General features: G+C 42.4%; 1 protein-coding gene across 2 annotated transcripts in view; it reads right to left on the bottom strand.

Moving 5' to 3' along the window:
- The window catches only part of CPNE4 (copine 4), a 354210-nt gene that overhangs the window by 12894 nt on the left and 324366 nt on the right, over positions 1-16950 (bottom strand). For both annotated transcript variants that reach the window (XM_036332620.1, XM_036332621.1), the window contains exons 11-13: positions 14369-14502; positions 5062-5116; positions 756-807 (exon numbers count right to left, since the gene is read on the bottom strand). In XM_036332620.1, coding sequence (XP_036188513.1) covers positions 756-807; positions 5062-5116; positions 14369-14502 — 241 coding nt within the window. The remainder of the gene's footprint in view (positions 1-755; positions 808-5061; positions 5117-14368; positions 14503-16950) is intronic.

The raw sequence follows: 16950 nt of genomic DNA, 5'->3' as shown, positions 1-16950 counted from the left end.
TGGTTTAGCCCCCTTCCTCCATGACAAGAAGGAGAGAGATATGGACATTTCTACCCATTTCACTATAAAAAATATCTTATAAGTTTCATAGCAACTGGTGAACTTATCTCTATTTGTTATTTAGGAAGCAGGAAAAATAATTTTAGGATAAAATTTATCAAAATAGTTGTCACCATCATTTCATCATCATTACTTTGCAGAATTGTGTTGGAGAAATTCTAGCTGGAAACAGTGGAACATGGACCAAAGCCTTTGAGAAGGCTATTTCTGGCACAAAACCATGAAGCTACTTGTTGGAAGTCACTGAGGGCATATCCTTTACCAACATGCTGAAGGTGTCAAATGATTTTCATGTCCTCCCCTGACCCTCTACTTAGACCCACACAGAGAGGTAGTTGTGGGAAAGAAATACTTGAGGAAAAGTTGGAGAGCAGAGAGAGGGGGTATCATCACTGCCCGTCAAATGAATTTCCCCCTGTGTTTTTTGGCCAGAGGAATCCAGAATGGGGATCAACATTGTTACTGTAAACTCAAGACCGCTTCTTCATCCTGTCTTTTCCAGCTCTTAGTTTTCTGCTGTCATTATGGCACTCTGTTGCCTTTAGAGTAGCGTGGCCTATTTGGATCCAGAAAGCCTACTCCTCTGCTGTGGCCAATGATCACTGATAGACTGCATCGGAGGAGAGAAACTAACATGGGAAATGTGCAAACAAAAGGGCTGTGAGACACTGGCTTTCTTTCACCTGGTAACTTACCTGCACATTCTGGGTTGTCTTCATTAAAGTTGATTGCGAAGTCATGAGAGACCTAGACGCCAATTAAAATTATAAAAAGGAAGGAAGGAGAATTACAACTTTAATCCAGGAAGGAGGCATTGGGAGGAAGAGTCTGCAAACAAATGCTCATTCCATTCATTAGGTGTCAAGCCGCAGGAACCATTTTAAGGCTTCACAGAGTCAGTCTGAGATGGAGGGTGAATTCTAAGCTCCCCGTGGAGCTGAGGTGACAGGAAATTTTTCTAGAATCAGATAAATGCTGGCAGGAGGGGAGAATAATGTATATAAAAAATGCCAAGATAAGAGTTCAGAAAAAAAATGTAATCCCAGAAACAACTGGCTATAGACTGGAGGCTTAGATTGGGCTGAACTCTGCTTGGACCCAGTGATTTAAATAAAAGGTAACTTGTCACCCCGTTTGCTCAAAGTGGTGATGGTTATAATAGCTCCCGCTAAGCTGTTGACATTTAAAACTCATTCTAACATACTATGCAGAGCTATGGGACAGGAGGATTTGCCCATATATGCAGGTAAAAGAAACTCTACTTTTGGAAAAGTGATAAAATCATGATATCTTGTAATATTCCAACACAGATTCCTCTACCTGCCAGGACCTATCACAAGGTGACATGTTTACTGCTTTCTTTCTAAAATCTGGTAAAACAGGAGGGCTGTCCTGGCACCTGGACATTATGGGATCATTTGGGATTTTACAGAGACTCCCATTTCAAATGTTATTTCCAAGCCCTGGCTCTCTTGGGGGCTAGAAAATGGTCATTAGTTACTGTGTTAAAAGACCCCTCTTCTCTTTGTGGGAGGTCAGAGCCGATGCTGTTGGTGCCTGGCCCACATTCCCCTGCCCTTGGCTCTCCCAGGCAAGTCAGCTGACTCCCATTCATTTTACTGGCTTTATTTACCTTCAGTTTTCTCGGGTCTCCAGAGCCTGCTTTTTAAAAATTTAATATATTTTTATTGATTTCAGAGAGGAAGGGAGAGGAAGAGGGAGCTAGGAACATCAATGATGAGAGAGAATCACTGATTGGCTGCCTCCTGCACACCCACTACTGGAGATCAAGCCTGAAACCCAGGCATGTGCTCTGACCGGGAATTGAACCGCGACCTCCTGGTTCATAGGTAGACAGACACTCAACCACTGAGCCACACCAGCTGGGCTCCAGAGCCTGCTTTTGGCAGACTAAAGGTGTTGAGAATTAATGTCGCTCACGAGCAGCCCTTCCTTAGTGGCTGACAGGACTTGGTGTATCAGTACCCAGCCCACTTATCCTTGGGGTCTGTGTGTGCTCCACAGTGTCTTCAGGGTCCCCAGCAAGATTCAGCTCCACTGCCCACAGAGCTAACTGACTTGTTATGATACCCTGTGTCCATTTTTTCATTCTCTATTGAGGTTTCCTCCACCTCTCAAATAATTGCATCCAAATCCTCCTGTCTCAAGGTCTATTCTAGGGAGAGTATAGGCAAGCTCTGAGGTTTTTCCCAAAGAAGCAAATCTCGGTGACCTTATAAACTCGCTGGGGGCAACCAGCTGCTGAGGCCATCAGTGCCTGTCTGGGGCAGAGGGAAAATTAGGCCTGGAGCAGAGTGAGGAGATGTGAGGGAAGCCTGTTAGGACAGCAGGAGGAATAAGTTGGCTGAAGGCATGGTGAGCATAAGGACTTCAAGAAACATCAAAAAGGGTAAGTTACACCAGGAGCGGGACCAGGCAGATGTCATGGATGAGAAAAGGAAGGCCTGGAACAAGGTGTTCTCAGCCCTACTGGGCCTCCTGAGACCAGAAGACTACCAGGTGGGGATGCGGTGGGGGATGCTCCAGCATCTCTTCATAGTAGGACTGATGGTTGTTGACGTGCATTCCAGTCTCGAGGTGCAACAGTTCAACACCCACCTGACTACATTCCGGAGCTGATATCCGACCTGAAGGGGACTGAAGCTCCTCAGCTCTGCTCAGTTCTGGTTGTATAATCTTTCTCTCTCTCTTTTTTAAAATTTAAATTCTTTATTGTTTAAAGTATTACATAAGTCTCCTTCCTCCCCTCATCCCCCCTCAATTGTGGTTGTATAATCTCTTAATCTTAGTCTTCCCAGGCCTTTTAATGTTTCCAAAGAAACCAGAAATCTGACATTTTATATGAAATTGCCTAAATCTTAAAAAACATTTGTGTGTCAAAAACTTGTATGCATATATACATACTAGAGGCCCGGTGCATGAATTCGTGCATGGGTGGGGTCCCTAGGCCTGGCAAATCAGGGCTGGGCCAATTGGGGCCTGCTGGCTGGGGGAAGGAACAGGGAGCAGGAGGTTGGCCAAGGCCCCGAGGAGAGAGCTGGCCCTTGGACCCCTGGGAAAGGGGCCGCATTCACCGCCATCCACTTCCAGTTCCCCATCCCAGCCCGGGGCCCGAAGGCCCTGGTGGGGTCAGATGGTCACCGGCTGGGCACGGAAGGAATGGACACTGGATGCTGACACTGCCGGCCACGGGAGGTTGGCTGTGGGAGTGCACTGACCACCAGGGGGCAGCTCCTGCATTGAGTGTCTGCCCCCTGGTGGTCAGTGAGGGTTATAGTTACTGGTTGACTGGTTGTTCTAGTCACTCAGTTGTAAAGGTCGCTTAGGCATAGATAGATAGATAGATAGATAGATAGATAGATAGATAGATAGATAGATGATAGATAGATAGATAGATAGATAGATAGATAGATAGATAGATAGATAGATATGCATAACCCATGAACACGAAAAATAGGGTGGTAAAGGTCTGGGGCAGGGGGTAGGGGGCAGGGGTGGGCTAGAAGGAGTCAGTAGAGGAAAAATGGGGACATATGTAATAGTTTCAACAATAAAGATTTAAAAATAAAAAAAAAATTGTGTGTCAACTATCATACATTTGTGGCCCAAATAATGTCTACAGGCCACCAGTCGACAACTCCTATTCTGTATTCTTCCTCCCCACGTGCTCTATTTTCAACAAATGCTTCTAGAATTCTGTAGGCATGCCCAGCAGGGAGGCCAGGGGGGAATACAAGGCAGACAAGGAGGACAGGTCAGGGGACACGCCATTCCATCTACTGTTCTCTCAGCAGTCAAAGGGAGAGGGATTCTCTCTTTCAAAAAGGGCACAGAAGGGGAAGGGCCTTGGTCTGACAGCTCTGGTGTGGGAGTAAATGTTGCCATCTGACTCCTGCCATGCAACTCAGATACAGCCAGTAAAAGAGAAGTTGATGATTGGACAGTGTTGCCTGCACTTAACTTGGACCTCAGAGGCCTGGATGAGGCTGGGGTAGGAACCCTGCTGCCCCTCCAAGGCCCTCCCACCTGGGGAGTGAGTTCTCTGTGCAATGTCCCACAGGAGCATCTAGTATACCCCAGTAGGGTGCACATCTCTCTTTGCACAATCTTTGCCTTCTCTGAGTCATGGAAGTAAGTATTAAAACCAAATCAGTTTGATGATTGTGGGGGTTAGGGTTGGGGGTGGAAGAGGGTATAGGGGGGATAAATGGTGATGGGAAAAAATAAAATAAAGAGGAAAACAAAAGAAAACATATCCTAAAACAACAACAAAACCAAATAGGATTCCAATGCCCTCATAGGAAGCTTTTAGTTTCTCAATTTTCTAAGCCAGAGTGGTTCTATCTTAGGACTTTTCTGTGTCTCTCACACAAGACTGGTGCTCAGAGAGCTGGGATGAGGGGTCTGTGGACTTCATTGTCATGGACTGCCTCAGTTGGTATTATCAATAGGATCTTCCTCTAGAGTAGCGGTTCTCAACCTGTGGGTCGCGACCCTTTCACAGGGGTCGCCTAAGACCATCAGAAAACACATATATAATTATATATTGTTTTTGTGATTAATCACTATGCTTTAATTATGTTCAATTTGTAACAATGAATTTGGGGGTCACCACAACATGAGGAACTGTATTAAAGGGTCACGGCATTAGGAAGGTTGAGAACCACTGCTCTAGAGGATAGCTGAATAGATATGTTTTGAGCCACCGAAGATCAACGTCCTGAGTGTTTTCTCCATATCTGTAGGAAGCTAAGCAATAAATACTTTTACTTGGACCGCTGAGAAGAACAATCAGAATACCAGGAGATTGGGTTTTATCAAAAGACAGGGTCTGAGGACCTAATCTCATGGGTTCTGAAGACCATTTCTGAGTCTTTGGGCCCTAGTTACATAATTACATCAAGGGCCAAAGGACAGAGACTCCTGGGAAGGAAACTCAAATTATCCTTTGGCGACAGCAAAGCATCTCTACTCACTCACCGTGTACTCTGGGGGTATCCTGGCACCAAATCCAAAGGCTGGGAACATTTTGTCACTGAAATAAAGAAAAGAAGTTGCTTTATTTATCATCTAATGAGGAAGAAAAACATGAACCTGCATCACCTCATCCGGGATGTGGCTATGCCAGGTGCTGACTCATGCTTCTTGATTATCTGTAGTGATAGGCAATAGCTTGGATAATTAAAATCAAGGAATCATCCTCAGAGTTCATTCCAGTCATTAGTCTGCAACTTCTTCCTTACTTTTTGCTAGATTTGATACCAAGGAATGAAATGGCCCCAGGATTTCCGCCCCTCCCCTCCCCCAGTATTCTGTCTCCTTTGAAAAGATCATGAACTAGGTGACTCCTATGTTTGACTGCTAGATATATGCTATCTTTTTAAATCGTTTTAGGGAGAGATTATTATTCCAGTGGGGAAATGCCTTGGGAAGTGAAATCCAAGATCATGCTGCTAGTTAGAGTTAGGGTTCAAATTCAGACAAGTCTGGATCCACAGGGCTATTAAAAAGCAATGGAAAGCTTGACAGAACTTGGTTTCATCTACAGAACTCATTGTATCCACTTCTTTATCTCATACAAGCAGCAATAAATTGTTTACATGTCTTTTCTTGTCTCCTGAATTCAAAGGAATGCTGTTTCTTTTTGTATTCATATCTTTATATTTCTACTGCCTCCCTCCCTCAAATTGCCCCTTGCCCCTACCTTCAGGATAATGCTTGTCATAGATTGTGTGCTCAATAAATATTTAATGATGAGATAGTGCATGAATTGAATCATTAAGATGTGGCCATATAAAGAAGAAAAAATTCTTGCTAAAACCTATGGGAGTCACATATATGTCTTTTGGCTTGGTTTCTCTTATACAACTTGAAATTCCTCCCAATTTATTCATTCGTGTATGTGATATCTTAACTCTTAACTATGCTAGGCAATGCATGTACTTATTTAATTTTCAAGCAACCCTTGAAGTTTCACCTACTTACCATTCCCATTTTACAGATAAATAAACTGAGTCTCAGAAAGACTAAGAAAGTCTCAGAAACCCTAAGGTGCTTCCCAGGGAGGATTGTGTGATTCCAAAGACCCATACTTTTTCTACTATACCATTATAATGTAATGGTTACATACAGCATTAAATATGATTTCCTTCTGTCACTTCTAGCAACAAGCCCATCTTCCCCCACCAGACAACAAATAAGACTATCCTTAAGCAAATTTTGTGCTGTCAGAGGATTGTTGCAATAGGGGCTCTGGCTTATTGCTATTGTCAGAGGGCGTGTCCTCCTCGTGCCATTTACCTCTTACTTTCTCTCCCATTAAAAAACAATCCTTTCTTGTCTTAGCTCCTTGTAGCTGAAAAGAAAAGAAAATCCAGGGTAGTTCTCAGTGTCCCTTAGCATCTCTGTAAGCAAAAGGGACCTAGCCATCTGTGAAGTTAGCCATCACAAAGACTCTCGCTGATTGAGAAGTCAGATTCTCACCCATCCCCTATCTGTCTGATTTAAAGATAATTAGCAGCCAATAATGGCTTTGATAAAACTTTACCAAAACACAGCCAGTTTGATCAAATTTCGGGACGCAAGGAAGCCAGAATTCTTTGAAATCAAAGTCTAAATTCTCTGGAAAATGACCAGCTCCTCTTTTTCCTCACTGTTGTGTAGACATGAGCTTTGTGGGACATTGCATCTAGTGTGTATTAGAAAAGGTATTAATGCGGATAAATGAAAATTCACAACAGCTTATAAAGGATTAGCCACAGCTTTGAGAAAAAAAAAAAAATACTTCTGGTCCTTGGGAATACTTGGCTTCAGCAATTCGTCCTTACCCACAACAAGGGCAAGGAGGTGTGGGAAGGAATGTGTCTGGGAATTTCAGAGGTATTTTCTAGGTAAGTCTGGAAGAAAGCTTTCCTGGAGGGAGAATGGATCCTGGTTCTTCAAACTCACAGAAGGTTCAGAGTCAAAACAGAGACACCTAGGGGGCACCATACCCTTTATTTTGTTCTCTAATGAGTTTAGGAGCGGTGTGACCCAATATTCCATCCATTTCTTTTCCATTTCTTTTTGCATTGATTTTTAGAGAGAGTGGAAGGGATGGAGAGAGATAGAGAGAGAGAAACAGCGATGTGAGATATGAGAGAGACACATTGATTGGACAGGGCTGGGGATTAAGACTACAACCGAGGTACATATCCTTGACTGGAATTGAACCTGCAACCCTTCAGTCCATGGGCTGACACTCTATCCACCAAGCCAAACCGGCCAGGGCTTCCACCCATCTCTAATCACCAAACCAGTGTTCTAGCCTTAATGACATTCCTTTATACCTTCTAAGCCACCCAGGGGAATGTGAAGTTTGCTGAGCATAATGTACTGTTGTTATGTAACTGAGTGAAGAGTGGGGAGGTAGAAAAAATGCCTCGCCTACAAGAGAAATAATTAATGAGCCAGGAGGACAGCAATTCTCTGAAGTTAGCCATCACAAAGACTCTAGCTAATAAATACACTAAAGGAAAAATTTCAAGCCTACGCACAATGGATCCGAACATTGCTCTTCCAGATTAAAAGTAAAAACTAGGCATAGGGGAGTCTTATGTAAGAGGCAAGGGAAGGCAAGTTGCGCACATAAGTGAGCATCGGCAGGGCCAGCACATCAAAGAACTTGAGCCCTGGCTGGTGTGGCTCAGTTGGTTAGGCGTCGCCCTGTGCATCAGGGGGTTGACGGTTTGATTCCAGGTTGATGTTTCTCTCTCTCTAAAAATCAGTTTTTAAAATCTTAAAGAAAAAGAACTCGAGATTGGATCCACTCAGTATTGAGTGAAGGGGGCCATTTAGCAACTATTGGGAAAATGATTGGTGAAACCTGACAATACGGAAAATTCAGGGGCATAGCACCACATTGGTAAAGGCAATATTTCTTACTATTGGGATAAAATAGTAGAAAATGCACTAAAAGAGCCTGTGGTCTGCGATGCTAGTGAGCCTGCTGTCCTGAACTTCCTAGGGCAGCGGTTCTCAACCTGTGGGTCGCGACCCCTTTGGGGGTCAAACGGCCCTTTCACAGGGATTGCCTAAGACCATCAGAAAACACAAAACATCTCTGTAACAATGAAATTGGGGGTCACCACAATATGAGGAACTGTATTAAAGGGTCGCGGCCGCGGCATTAGGAAGGTTGAGAACCACTGTCCTAGGGAATGGCCATGATCCCCAGATGGAAGATTCATTCTCAACCACCATTTTCACCTTCCCAGTTAGGAAGGCTTTGAGATAAAGGAAGAGGTTAATAAAATAAGGAGAAATTAGTGCATGAGAAAATGGAGATGAACGCAGAGCAAAATGGCATTTCAGAACACCTAGACATTTAATAAAACAATGGTTTAAAACTGGGGTACATGGAAAGGAGGAAATGCAAAGTCCTACTATGGATATGAGAGTTTTTTTCTTTTTCTTTTAAGGAAATCAGTGTTGAGTTTCTCAGCTTCCCTATGTATTCTTTGCTGAAATTATCTTCCGGGAAAACCTGTGATGGAAAGACCAATTCTCCACTCCCACCTTCCCTTTCACAATTACCCTTCTCCTTCACCCATTCTGAATTTTAACCACCTCAGTGCCTTGTTCAAGGCACTGTGGTGGTTAAAATTCAGAATGTAAAATCTCTATAGAAACAATTCTAAATGAAAACGATTCACTAGAAAACAAGTCCCTTTGCAAGTTAGGTAGTTGCCAATTTTTGCTTTAAAAAATTGTAAGAGGTACTGATGTCAGATGGTAGGTGGTTAAAAATATATTTTGCTAATAGACCATTATATGATTTTTTATATATAACTTAGAATTGAATAGTACTTCTAGTAAAACTCTTTCCATTACTACATACTTATTTATAAGCACAAGTTTCCTTAGCATTCACATTGATAAAACAAAATTTGGATTAAAATTGACACTAGATTTTCCCAATTCTAGTAATAGTTGGTATTCATCTACAGATTAGTAAACTAATGGAAAAAACCCCCAATCTGTTTCATTAAGAGTTTTTATAGGCAATACTTAGATATTAAAATTTGTAACATATTTATGTTCTTTTGATGAATTGTGCATTAATAATGATTATAGTAAACACTCAACTAGAAGATATTTTTAAATATTTTGAATATTTTCATCACAGGAAATTTAAAAATTTTTATTCATATATTTATGATAGAAATGTATGATATAGTGATCAATAAAAGAATTTCAAAACAAAATTTGGGGAACATTATGATGAAATCCTGTGGGGCAAGGAATGGAAATATGAGTTCACGAGAAAGAAAGAACAAGATTCTCAACTCAAAATGGAAGGCTTGTTCATGCATTTTAAAATGGATGATGGTGGGTATCAAATAGCTATGGCATTAGATTCTCCTGGACGCATTCACAAAGTTATGTAAGAATTTTATTTTAAATGTCCATATTTATAATACACTAGAATTTCCATTCTTTGTCACTATTAAACTCATGATGGAAAACATTACATTTCAATGTAAAAATGTGTGAAGGTTATGTATTTTTATAAAATTCTTTTTTAGGGGTGAGTGTGTGTGCACACACAAGCCAATATTTTAAAGGTCATTGGTCCAAAATTACCTTTATATTTGACACACTAGTTCTTTTCCCTGTTGTGTATGGTTTATTTTTTAAAAATAAATTAAGAGTATTAAAGATAATAGCCTCTATTATTTATTGAATATTTATATCAGGCAGAACCTGTGCTAGCTACTTTATTTTATTCTGTTTGCTAAATAAATTTATTTTTTAAAATCTTATTTTCCAATTAGAGTTGACATTAGACATTATTTTATACTAGTTTCAGGTGTACAGCATAGTGGTTAGACAATTGTATAACATACAATCCCCATGATAATTTAAGTACTCACCTACTACCATATATAGTTATTTCAATATCATTGACTATATTTCCTATGCAGAACTTCACATCTCTGTGCTAGCTAGTGACTTAATATCTAATCCTTACAACTGCTCTGCAAGGGAAGTTAGATAAATCTTCAATTTGCAATCAAGGAAACCAAGGCCTGGGGAATGTCAACCTACGGAGAATAGAGGCAGCAGAGCTGGGGTCTGAGCCCAGGTCCACCTGTCACCAGGACCCAATGCTCTTTCTATCACTTGTATTGACTACCCTTCCCAGGAAGCTTGGTCTGGTCTAATGACTCAATAACAAGAGTAAGTTCATCCATGTTCTAAAAGCAACAAAGGACAGAATTAGCAGAATTCACCGCCATCCCCAGGAGGCCCTCCTTGACCACCTTCCCACAGAAGAGAGAGCTAACCTTGCCCTCCTCATGCATTCCCCATTCTAACAAGGGACAAAGCTGCTCTGGCCATGCTGGGCTAGGATTTATTTGCATGCCTTTCTCTCCCATGAGGCTGTGAATCACTTGGGGGAAAACTGTTCTTTCATTCATTTCTGTCTGTCTTTATGGCCCCACATGAGGTGCCTGCACCTAGAAAGTCCTGCACAGGCTCTTAGCCATTCCAGTGGACCCATCTCTCCTGACTGAACTCTGGGTCTCAACTCTGGATACCCGTTAGAATGAAAACTCCTGATTCCCCAGGATGCACACCAGCCTAACTAAATCAGAGTCTCTAGGGTGGAGCCAAGGCATCAGCATATTTTAAAACTTCCCGAGTAGTCCCAGCGTGTGGCCATGGCTGAGAAGCACTGACTGGAGTTGATAGGATGGAAAAGGTATCACCATGGTCTTAATCTGCCTTCTGATTTTTATCCCTGTCCTCCACACTCAAAAACCGCCCAGATTGGCTTTCAGTTCTAACCTTGCCTCCTCGTACTGCACCCAGCACACCGTGGAAGGAGCCTGCTGCCTCCATTTCTGATGTTCTTGTCTCATTCTGGGGCGGCCACATCTATAACATGGCAGTGAGTACTTCCAAGCAATGCATTCAGTGCCTATCCTCTCTTGATGGCAGAGAGACCAGCCTTCTTAATAGAGGATATTGCAGGGGTCAAAGGCACATCTCAATGGGTCCAGGGGTGGATATCATCTTGGCCTTGAGCAGTTGGAGGAGACCAGGTTGTTGACAGGAGCTGGGCAAGTGCTACCACCAGCTGGGAATATATGAGCTGTGCTGGAATATATGAGCTGTGCATGTGGGCATGCATGTGCATGTGCGTGTGCACATGTGCGAATGTGTACAAGTGCATATGTGTACACGTGCGTATGTGTGCCTGTGTACATCTACGTGCATGTACACGTGTGTGCCTATGTGTGCTTGTGTTTGTGGAGTCACCTAGGAGAGAATGAGTGGTGGTGTCTTCCAGGGGCGCAGACACAGAACAGGCTGGCAGGATTGCCTTCTGGGTTTGAGGACCAGACATCTGGAAGGAGCTGTCCCTCAGGCCACCCCGAGAAGAGCTTTTGCAATTCTCTGGAGCTGTTCTACTTCACGGATCACCTCGTAAGGACCTGTTAGCAATGACTGTACAAGACAGAAAGAAACCCCTTGGCTGTCAGAGGCTGGGAGGAATTTCTAAGGCTCCTGGGGATTGAAAACCTCTGTGTCGCGGCAGGAGGGGGAACAGTGCCTTCTGTCAGTTTTTGTGCAAGTGTTTCTTTTTGAGCATCAACCCCACTGACTTTGATGTGAGAAAAAAATAATTCCAAAGCCCAGATTTGAAATTCCCTGACTCTGCCTGTCTACTGCCTATCCGCCCACACAAAGGAGAAACTGCGGGCACTTGTCAGTTTTCAAGGGAGCAGCTTGCTTTACACAGTCTGCAGGGGTCTGTGCAAAGAGGGCCCAGGCTTTTCAGTCCTCCTTTTCTTCCTTAGGTGTTTGTTCATTTTTATGCCGAGCTGACACATACATATGTATATATATGTGATCCACTGAACTGATTTTCTTGGCCAGTTGGGGCCCATAACTTTAGAATTATCCTATTAAGGTGTTAAAAAGAATCACGATTTTTCACATAACCCCTAAGGTGTCAGATCTTATTTTTGTTCTGAATCTGTTATTTTGAAGGAATGCAAAATGCTCCCCAGACTCTGTCTGGCTCACATTATAAAGGGATAACAGCTCTAAAAGGTGTTTGGGTCACTCCAATTAGAGTCTCCACATCTGGCCTGCAAGGCGATCAAGGAAACAGAGAGGTTTAGCATCTTATTCCAGATCACCCAGCAAGACTGCCAGGAGCCACAGTGAGGGTGCTGGCTGGCGGCATCTGATTTTCAGACAACCCACCAGCCTTCTCTTTGGAATTCATTTTTACACAACCTTCTCCCCTACTGAGTCAAAGTCAGCTCTATTATTAAGCACATGTTGTTTGACACATGTACCAAGTGCATTTATCTAGTTTATTTCTTTTATAAGCATTTCAAGAATTTAAAAGTTATTAAGATTCCTGAAGATATTTCCTCCCTTTCTCCTTATCTTTTATGTACATATTATTATCCTAGATTATTTGTGTGTGTGTGCTGGGAGAAAGTGACAGGAAGAAGGGTGAGAATAACTGTTTTGGTGTGCTGAGTGTGTTTAGGGAGTTTCTGACAGTGGAGATGCAACTTGTCAGTCTTTCCTTTCTTTTTGGTAGAAATCTCCATATGCTATGAACCTCTTTAGGGATCCTCCCTGTATTTGGGCCTAAGGAAATCAGAGCTGAAAATCAAGTTATCTTCACACTCACTAGCTCAAGATTAAATATAAAAAGTATCACTTCAATAAGGTCATGTAAATGCTGTTGCTCTCTGTTCTAAATGTTTAGGAGGGCAAGTGTCGGCAAGAGCCCATGTATTTAAAGCTCTTTTTAAAAATTGATTTCAGAGACAGGAAGGGAGAAACAGAAACATCAATGATGAGAGGGAATCATGCCCCCTACTGAGGATCGAGCCTGCAACCTGGGCATGTGTCCTAACTGGGAATCGCGTGCCACTGAACAACACTGGCTGGGCTGTTTAAAGCTCTTTGATTTTATTGGACTGTCCATTCATTCCCAAACTCCCCTCACGCCCATCTGAGTTACTGGCAATGATCGTGCCAAATCCAGAGACTCGCCTGCAGGAAGGACACTGGTGGGACCTGTCCCATTACCTGTCCTATTGGTTTTTGGCTTGTGCCATTTTCTACGGTGCCTGCGCTCATGGTTTTTTTTTTAAACATGGTTATCATTAATTATGAGACTAGACAGAACAGAAATCATGCTGCCCCCTAAATTTACTCTGAAATTGGAGGATAGAATTGCTTTCATTATTTTCCTGGCTTAAAGGGTCAGTCATTTAGTTGCTGCTCGTTATTAACTAGGTTTGTTTTATAATCACAACAGGGAGTCATCTGGGACTTATCCATATTTATATTTACATTGGTTCTACTTCAAAAAGCTTTCTTGAACAAACACATGGACAACTTAATCTCAACCTGAAAATGCTGGAAATGCAGAATAAATGCAATTTAATGTGATTTATGTAAATAACTTCTTATAGGGGAGTATCTTAGTGGGAAAGGTCAGTATTTACCATCAAGTAAAAAAAATATAATATTCATCTGATCTCAAAATAATGTTTCCTACAACACACACACACACACACACACACACACACACACACACACACACATACACACGATCAGCACATATAGGTGTACGTGGGTAGATGCATACCCTCTGCTAAAGTTACCAATATCTTTAGAGGCCAGTGAAATACAGTGATTGTGAGGTTAAGCTATGGAGTGAGATAAATCTGGGTTCAAGTCCCGCCTCTGGCTGTGGGACAATTTCCCTTTTCTGTTAAGTAATACCTACTACATAGGGGCTAATATGAGGACTAGATGCAATAATGTCCAATAAACAGCTGTTTTTCAAGCTCAAAAGCGCACTCAAATCATCTGGCTAGCTTGCTAAAATGCAGATCCTAATTCAGTAGACTTGAAATGGGGTTTGAGCTTCTAAGCTCCAAGGTGATGCTGCTAGTTCATGGACCAAACTTTGAGGAGCAAGGCACACATTAAAACGTTGGGAAACCAACATCACTATCCAGTGGTTTTGCAAACCAATGAAAGAAATCTGAGAAAAATAATATATTTTTTTCAATAACTATAGTGAACATGGCACGGACTTACTTTCTCTAAGTTGGGGCAAGGTTTTATTCTGTCCCTGCATGAGCCTCTGTGTGATGAGTTGCTAGATTTAATTTTCATTCTTCTGCCAAGGATCAGCCAGGGGTCCTCAGAACCCACAGAGAGATGATGAGGCCTGAGCCGACCCAGAGTCTCGTACCTGTCATAGTCTTGGCAAATCTCCCCGACAGCCACCAAGGCCTTCAGGTACTCATTGGGCTGGTAAGGGTGGATGTAGTGCAGGGAACAGCTGTTCCTGGGGTCCCCGTTGGAGGCCGTGAAGTCTATAGCGACCTTGAAGAGAAAATAGGAGAACGGGTAGATTTAAAGTGAATGCACATCAGAGGAATTGTGATCAGCTGCAGAGGGACATGGCCTGTGATGGAAAAAAAAAAAAGTAGCATGTTACATACCCTGTCAATGAGAGTTAGAGAAAAAAATTAATTAGCTTAAAAATTAGCCATTTCTGTAGTCTTCAGTCCCCCGTCCCCCCATCCCCCCACCTGCGATGCTTTTTCATCTCCCTTTCCAAAACCGAACTTGAGATTGGCATATAGGTCAGAAAGACCAGTTGCGGCCGATCCCTGTCACCAGGCAGCAAGGGCAGAATATCCTAATTCCCTAAGGAAGGACTTCTATGCTCTTTGGAAGGGCCATGCCATCTCTGAGCCATAATTAAAATCCCTTAGAGCCAAATTCTGTGTTAAAGATGCGGTCTATCTAAGGAAGTCATCGTCATATTTTCATGAATGGCCAACTGCCGAGCTATGTGCTGAAGTGGTTATAACACATTTTCTACAAGACGAAACTCTGTGTAAGGCATCCAGCTTTAATTCCCATTCGCGGGAGAACTGCTGCCTACAACAGAGAAGATGCCTGAATGTTATGGCACTGTGAGTGGGAAATGGAGAAGGGAAATGCCACCAAGTAGTTAATACCCTTGGACATCTTAAATGTTTTCTGACCTCCAACATCAGTATCATTTAAATAAAAATGGACTCACCCAATACTTTATGGCAAGAATTAAAATGCTTAAGCCTTGAGGGTGCTGAACTGTGAAAGAACATTCCTTTTGATTTCCAACATCATCACTGTTTAATAAATGGGAACCCAGCAAACACCTCTCTAAACAATTGGGGTCTGGACAGGAAGGGAAGAATTACAATGAAAAGTTATAGAGGAAGAGAGAAATGCTCATTTAGGGCTTCCCTTTTTCTTCAGCGTTCAGCAGAATTGACTCACTGGCTCACTAATGACAGGAAGGCTCGCTTTCTCTTACAGTCTTGTGGGCAGGAACTGTTATTTGTCTATTTGGCAAAATTCCATTAGAGAAAAATCACTGGAATGTCCCCCTGGATTTATTAAGGTAAGAAATTATTTCTGGAAGGAAAGAGAAAATGTGCTCTCTGCTCTATTTATTCGGCTTCTAAGAGTAAAGTTGACAGGGAAAAAGTGTCCCCCATGTCTTATATTATAACCTTGCAACAGAATCAAAGTAACTGAAAGAGACCAAGCTAACTGTAATTTATTTACTTACAACCTCTTTTTACTTTTTCAAAGTTATTTTTTAATCACTGATTTTACCTCCCTTTTCCTCTTACCCCTCCATAGGATAATTTTGAATATAAATTTAAGCAGGATTCAAATTCTATTGACAGAATACCCAGATGTTTTCAGCAGGGAAGTACCAACTGATAAGGTGCTAGTACTACCAGTGTTTCATAAGGAAAGGTCATGTGAAGAAAAATGCAACAGTCCTTTCATGCCCCCTATAGATGCCCTTACTACAGCTAACAGAAGGAAGACTAGGGGGTAACCTTTGTTAAATCCCTACTCTGTGTTAGACACAACGCTAACTGCTCTACAGGCACTGTTACTTCATTTTCATAAAGGCTCTGGGAGGTAGAGATTGTTATTCCCTTTAACTGATGAAGATCCTGGTGCCCAAAGGTGATAAAGGTCATACAGGTCACAGAGGATGGAGCTGGTTTGAACGCAAGTCTATATGCTCCTCCTTTATACCAGTATATACCTAGGGGACATGGAGGTCTGTAACCAACATCCTGAGATGTCTCATGGACATGTTTTATTCTTACCAGGAATGGAGGGGACTTGCCCTGGAAGTAGGGAGACTAGCTAGGAGGTAACTACAGTTATTTAGGGGAAAAGAATGTCCTTGAATGAACATCTCTTTGTATTCAAAACAGTTGTAAAAGGGCAATTGAAGTGTGTGTGTGTGTGTGTGTGTGTGTGTGTGTGTGTGTATGTGTGCACTTGCACAACGATGGTCAAATATGTTACTGAGGATGACTGGAGGTGACTTAAAAGGACCAGTAAAATCCAGTATCTTCTGAGATAGATTTCAACCAGAAGGTGAAAGCCAATCCATTTGGGGGGTGGGGGGTGGGGGGAAGAGAAAGACAACAAATCATTGTCCTTTTAATCAAGGACCGATGGCATGCTAGTTGTGGCTGTGTTTGTGTGGCAGTTGGGGGTGAGATGGGGGGGCTACATGTATCTGTGAACGAGAAGGAGGTGAAAGCACTCCAGAGCCCACCCACAGGAACCCAACCAGACAGAGGTCCAAATATAGGCAGATAATTCCTGGAAGACTCCAAGAGGCACACTCAAGAAGTGCTTGAGAGACAGTGTTTGCAAAAAATCGTATACCTGGAGGTCTCCTGGGTTTACTAAGCTCAAACACACTGGCCTTTTTGTCCTGATGAGACACACATAAGCCAT

This window comes from Myotis myotis, unplaced genomic scaffold (assembly GCF_014108235.1).
Source record: "Myotis myotis isolate mMyoMyo1 unplaced genomic scaffold, mMyoMyo1.p scaffold_m19_p_13, whole genome shotgun sequence".
Classification (NCBI taxonomy): Eukaryota; Metazoa; Chordata; class Mammalia; order Chiroptera; family Vespertilionidae; genus Myotis; species Myotis myotis.
The sequence above is the reverse complement of the archived record's forward strand: the minus strand, read 5'-3'. Positions and strand labels throughout refer to the sequence as shown.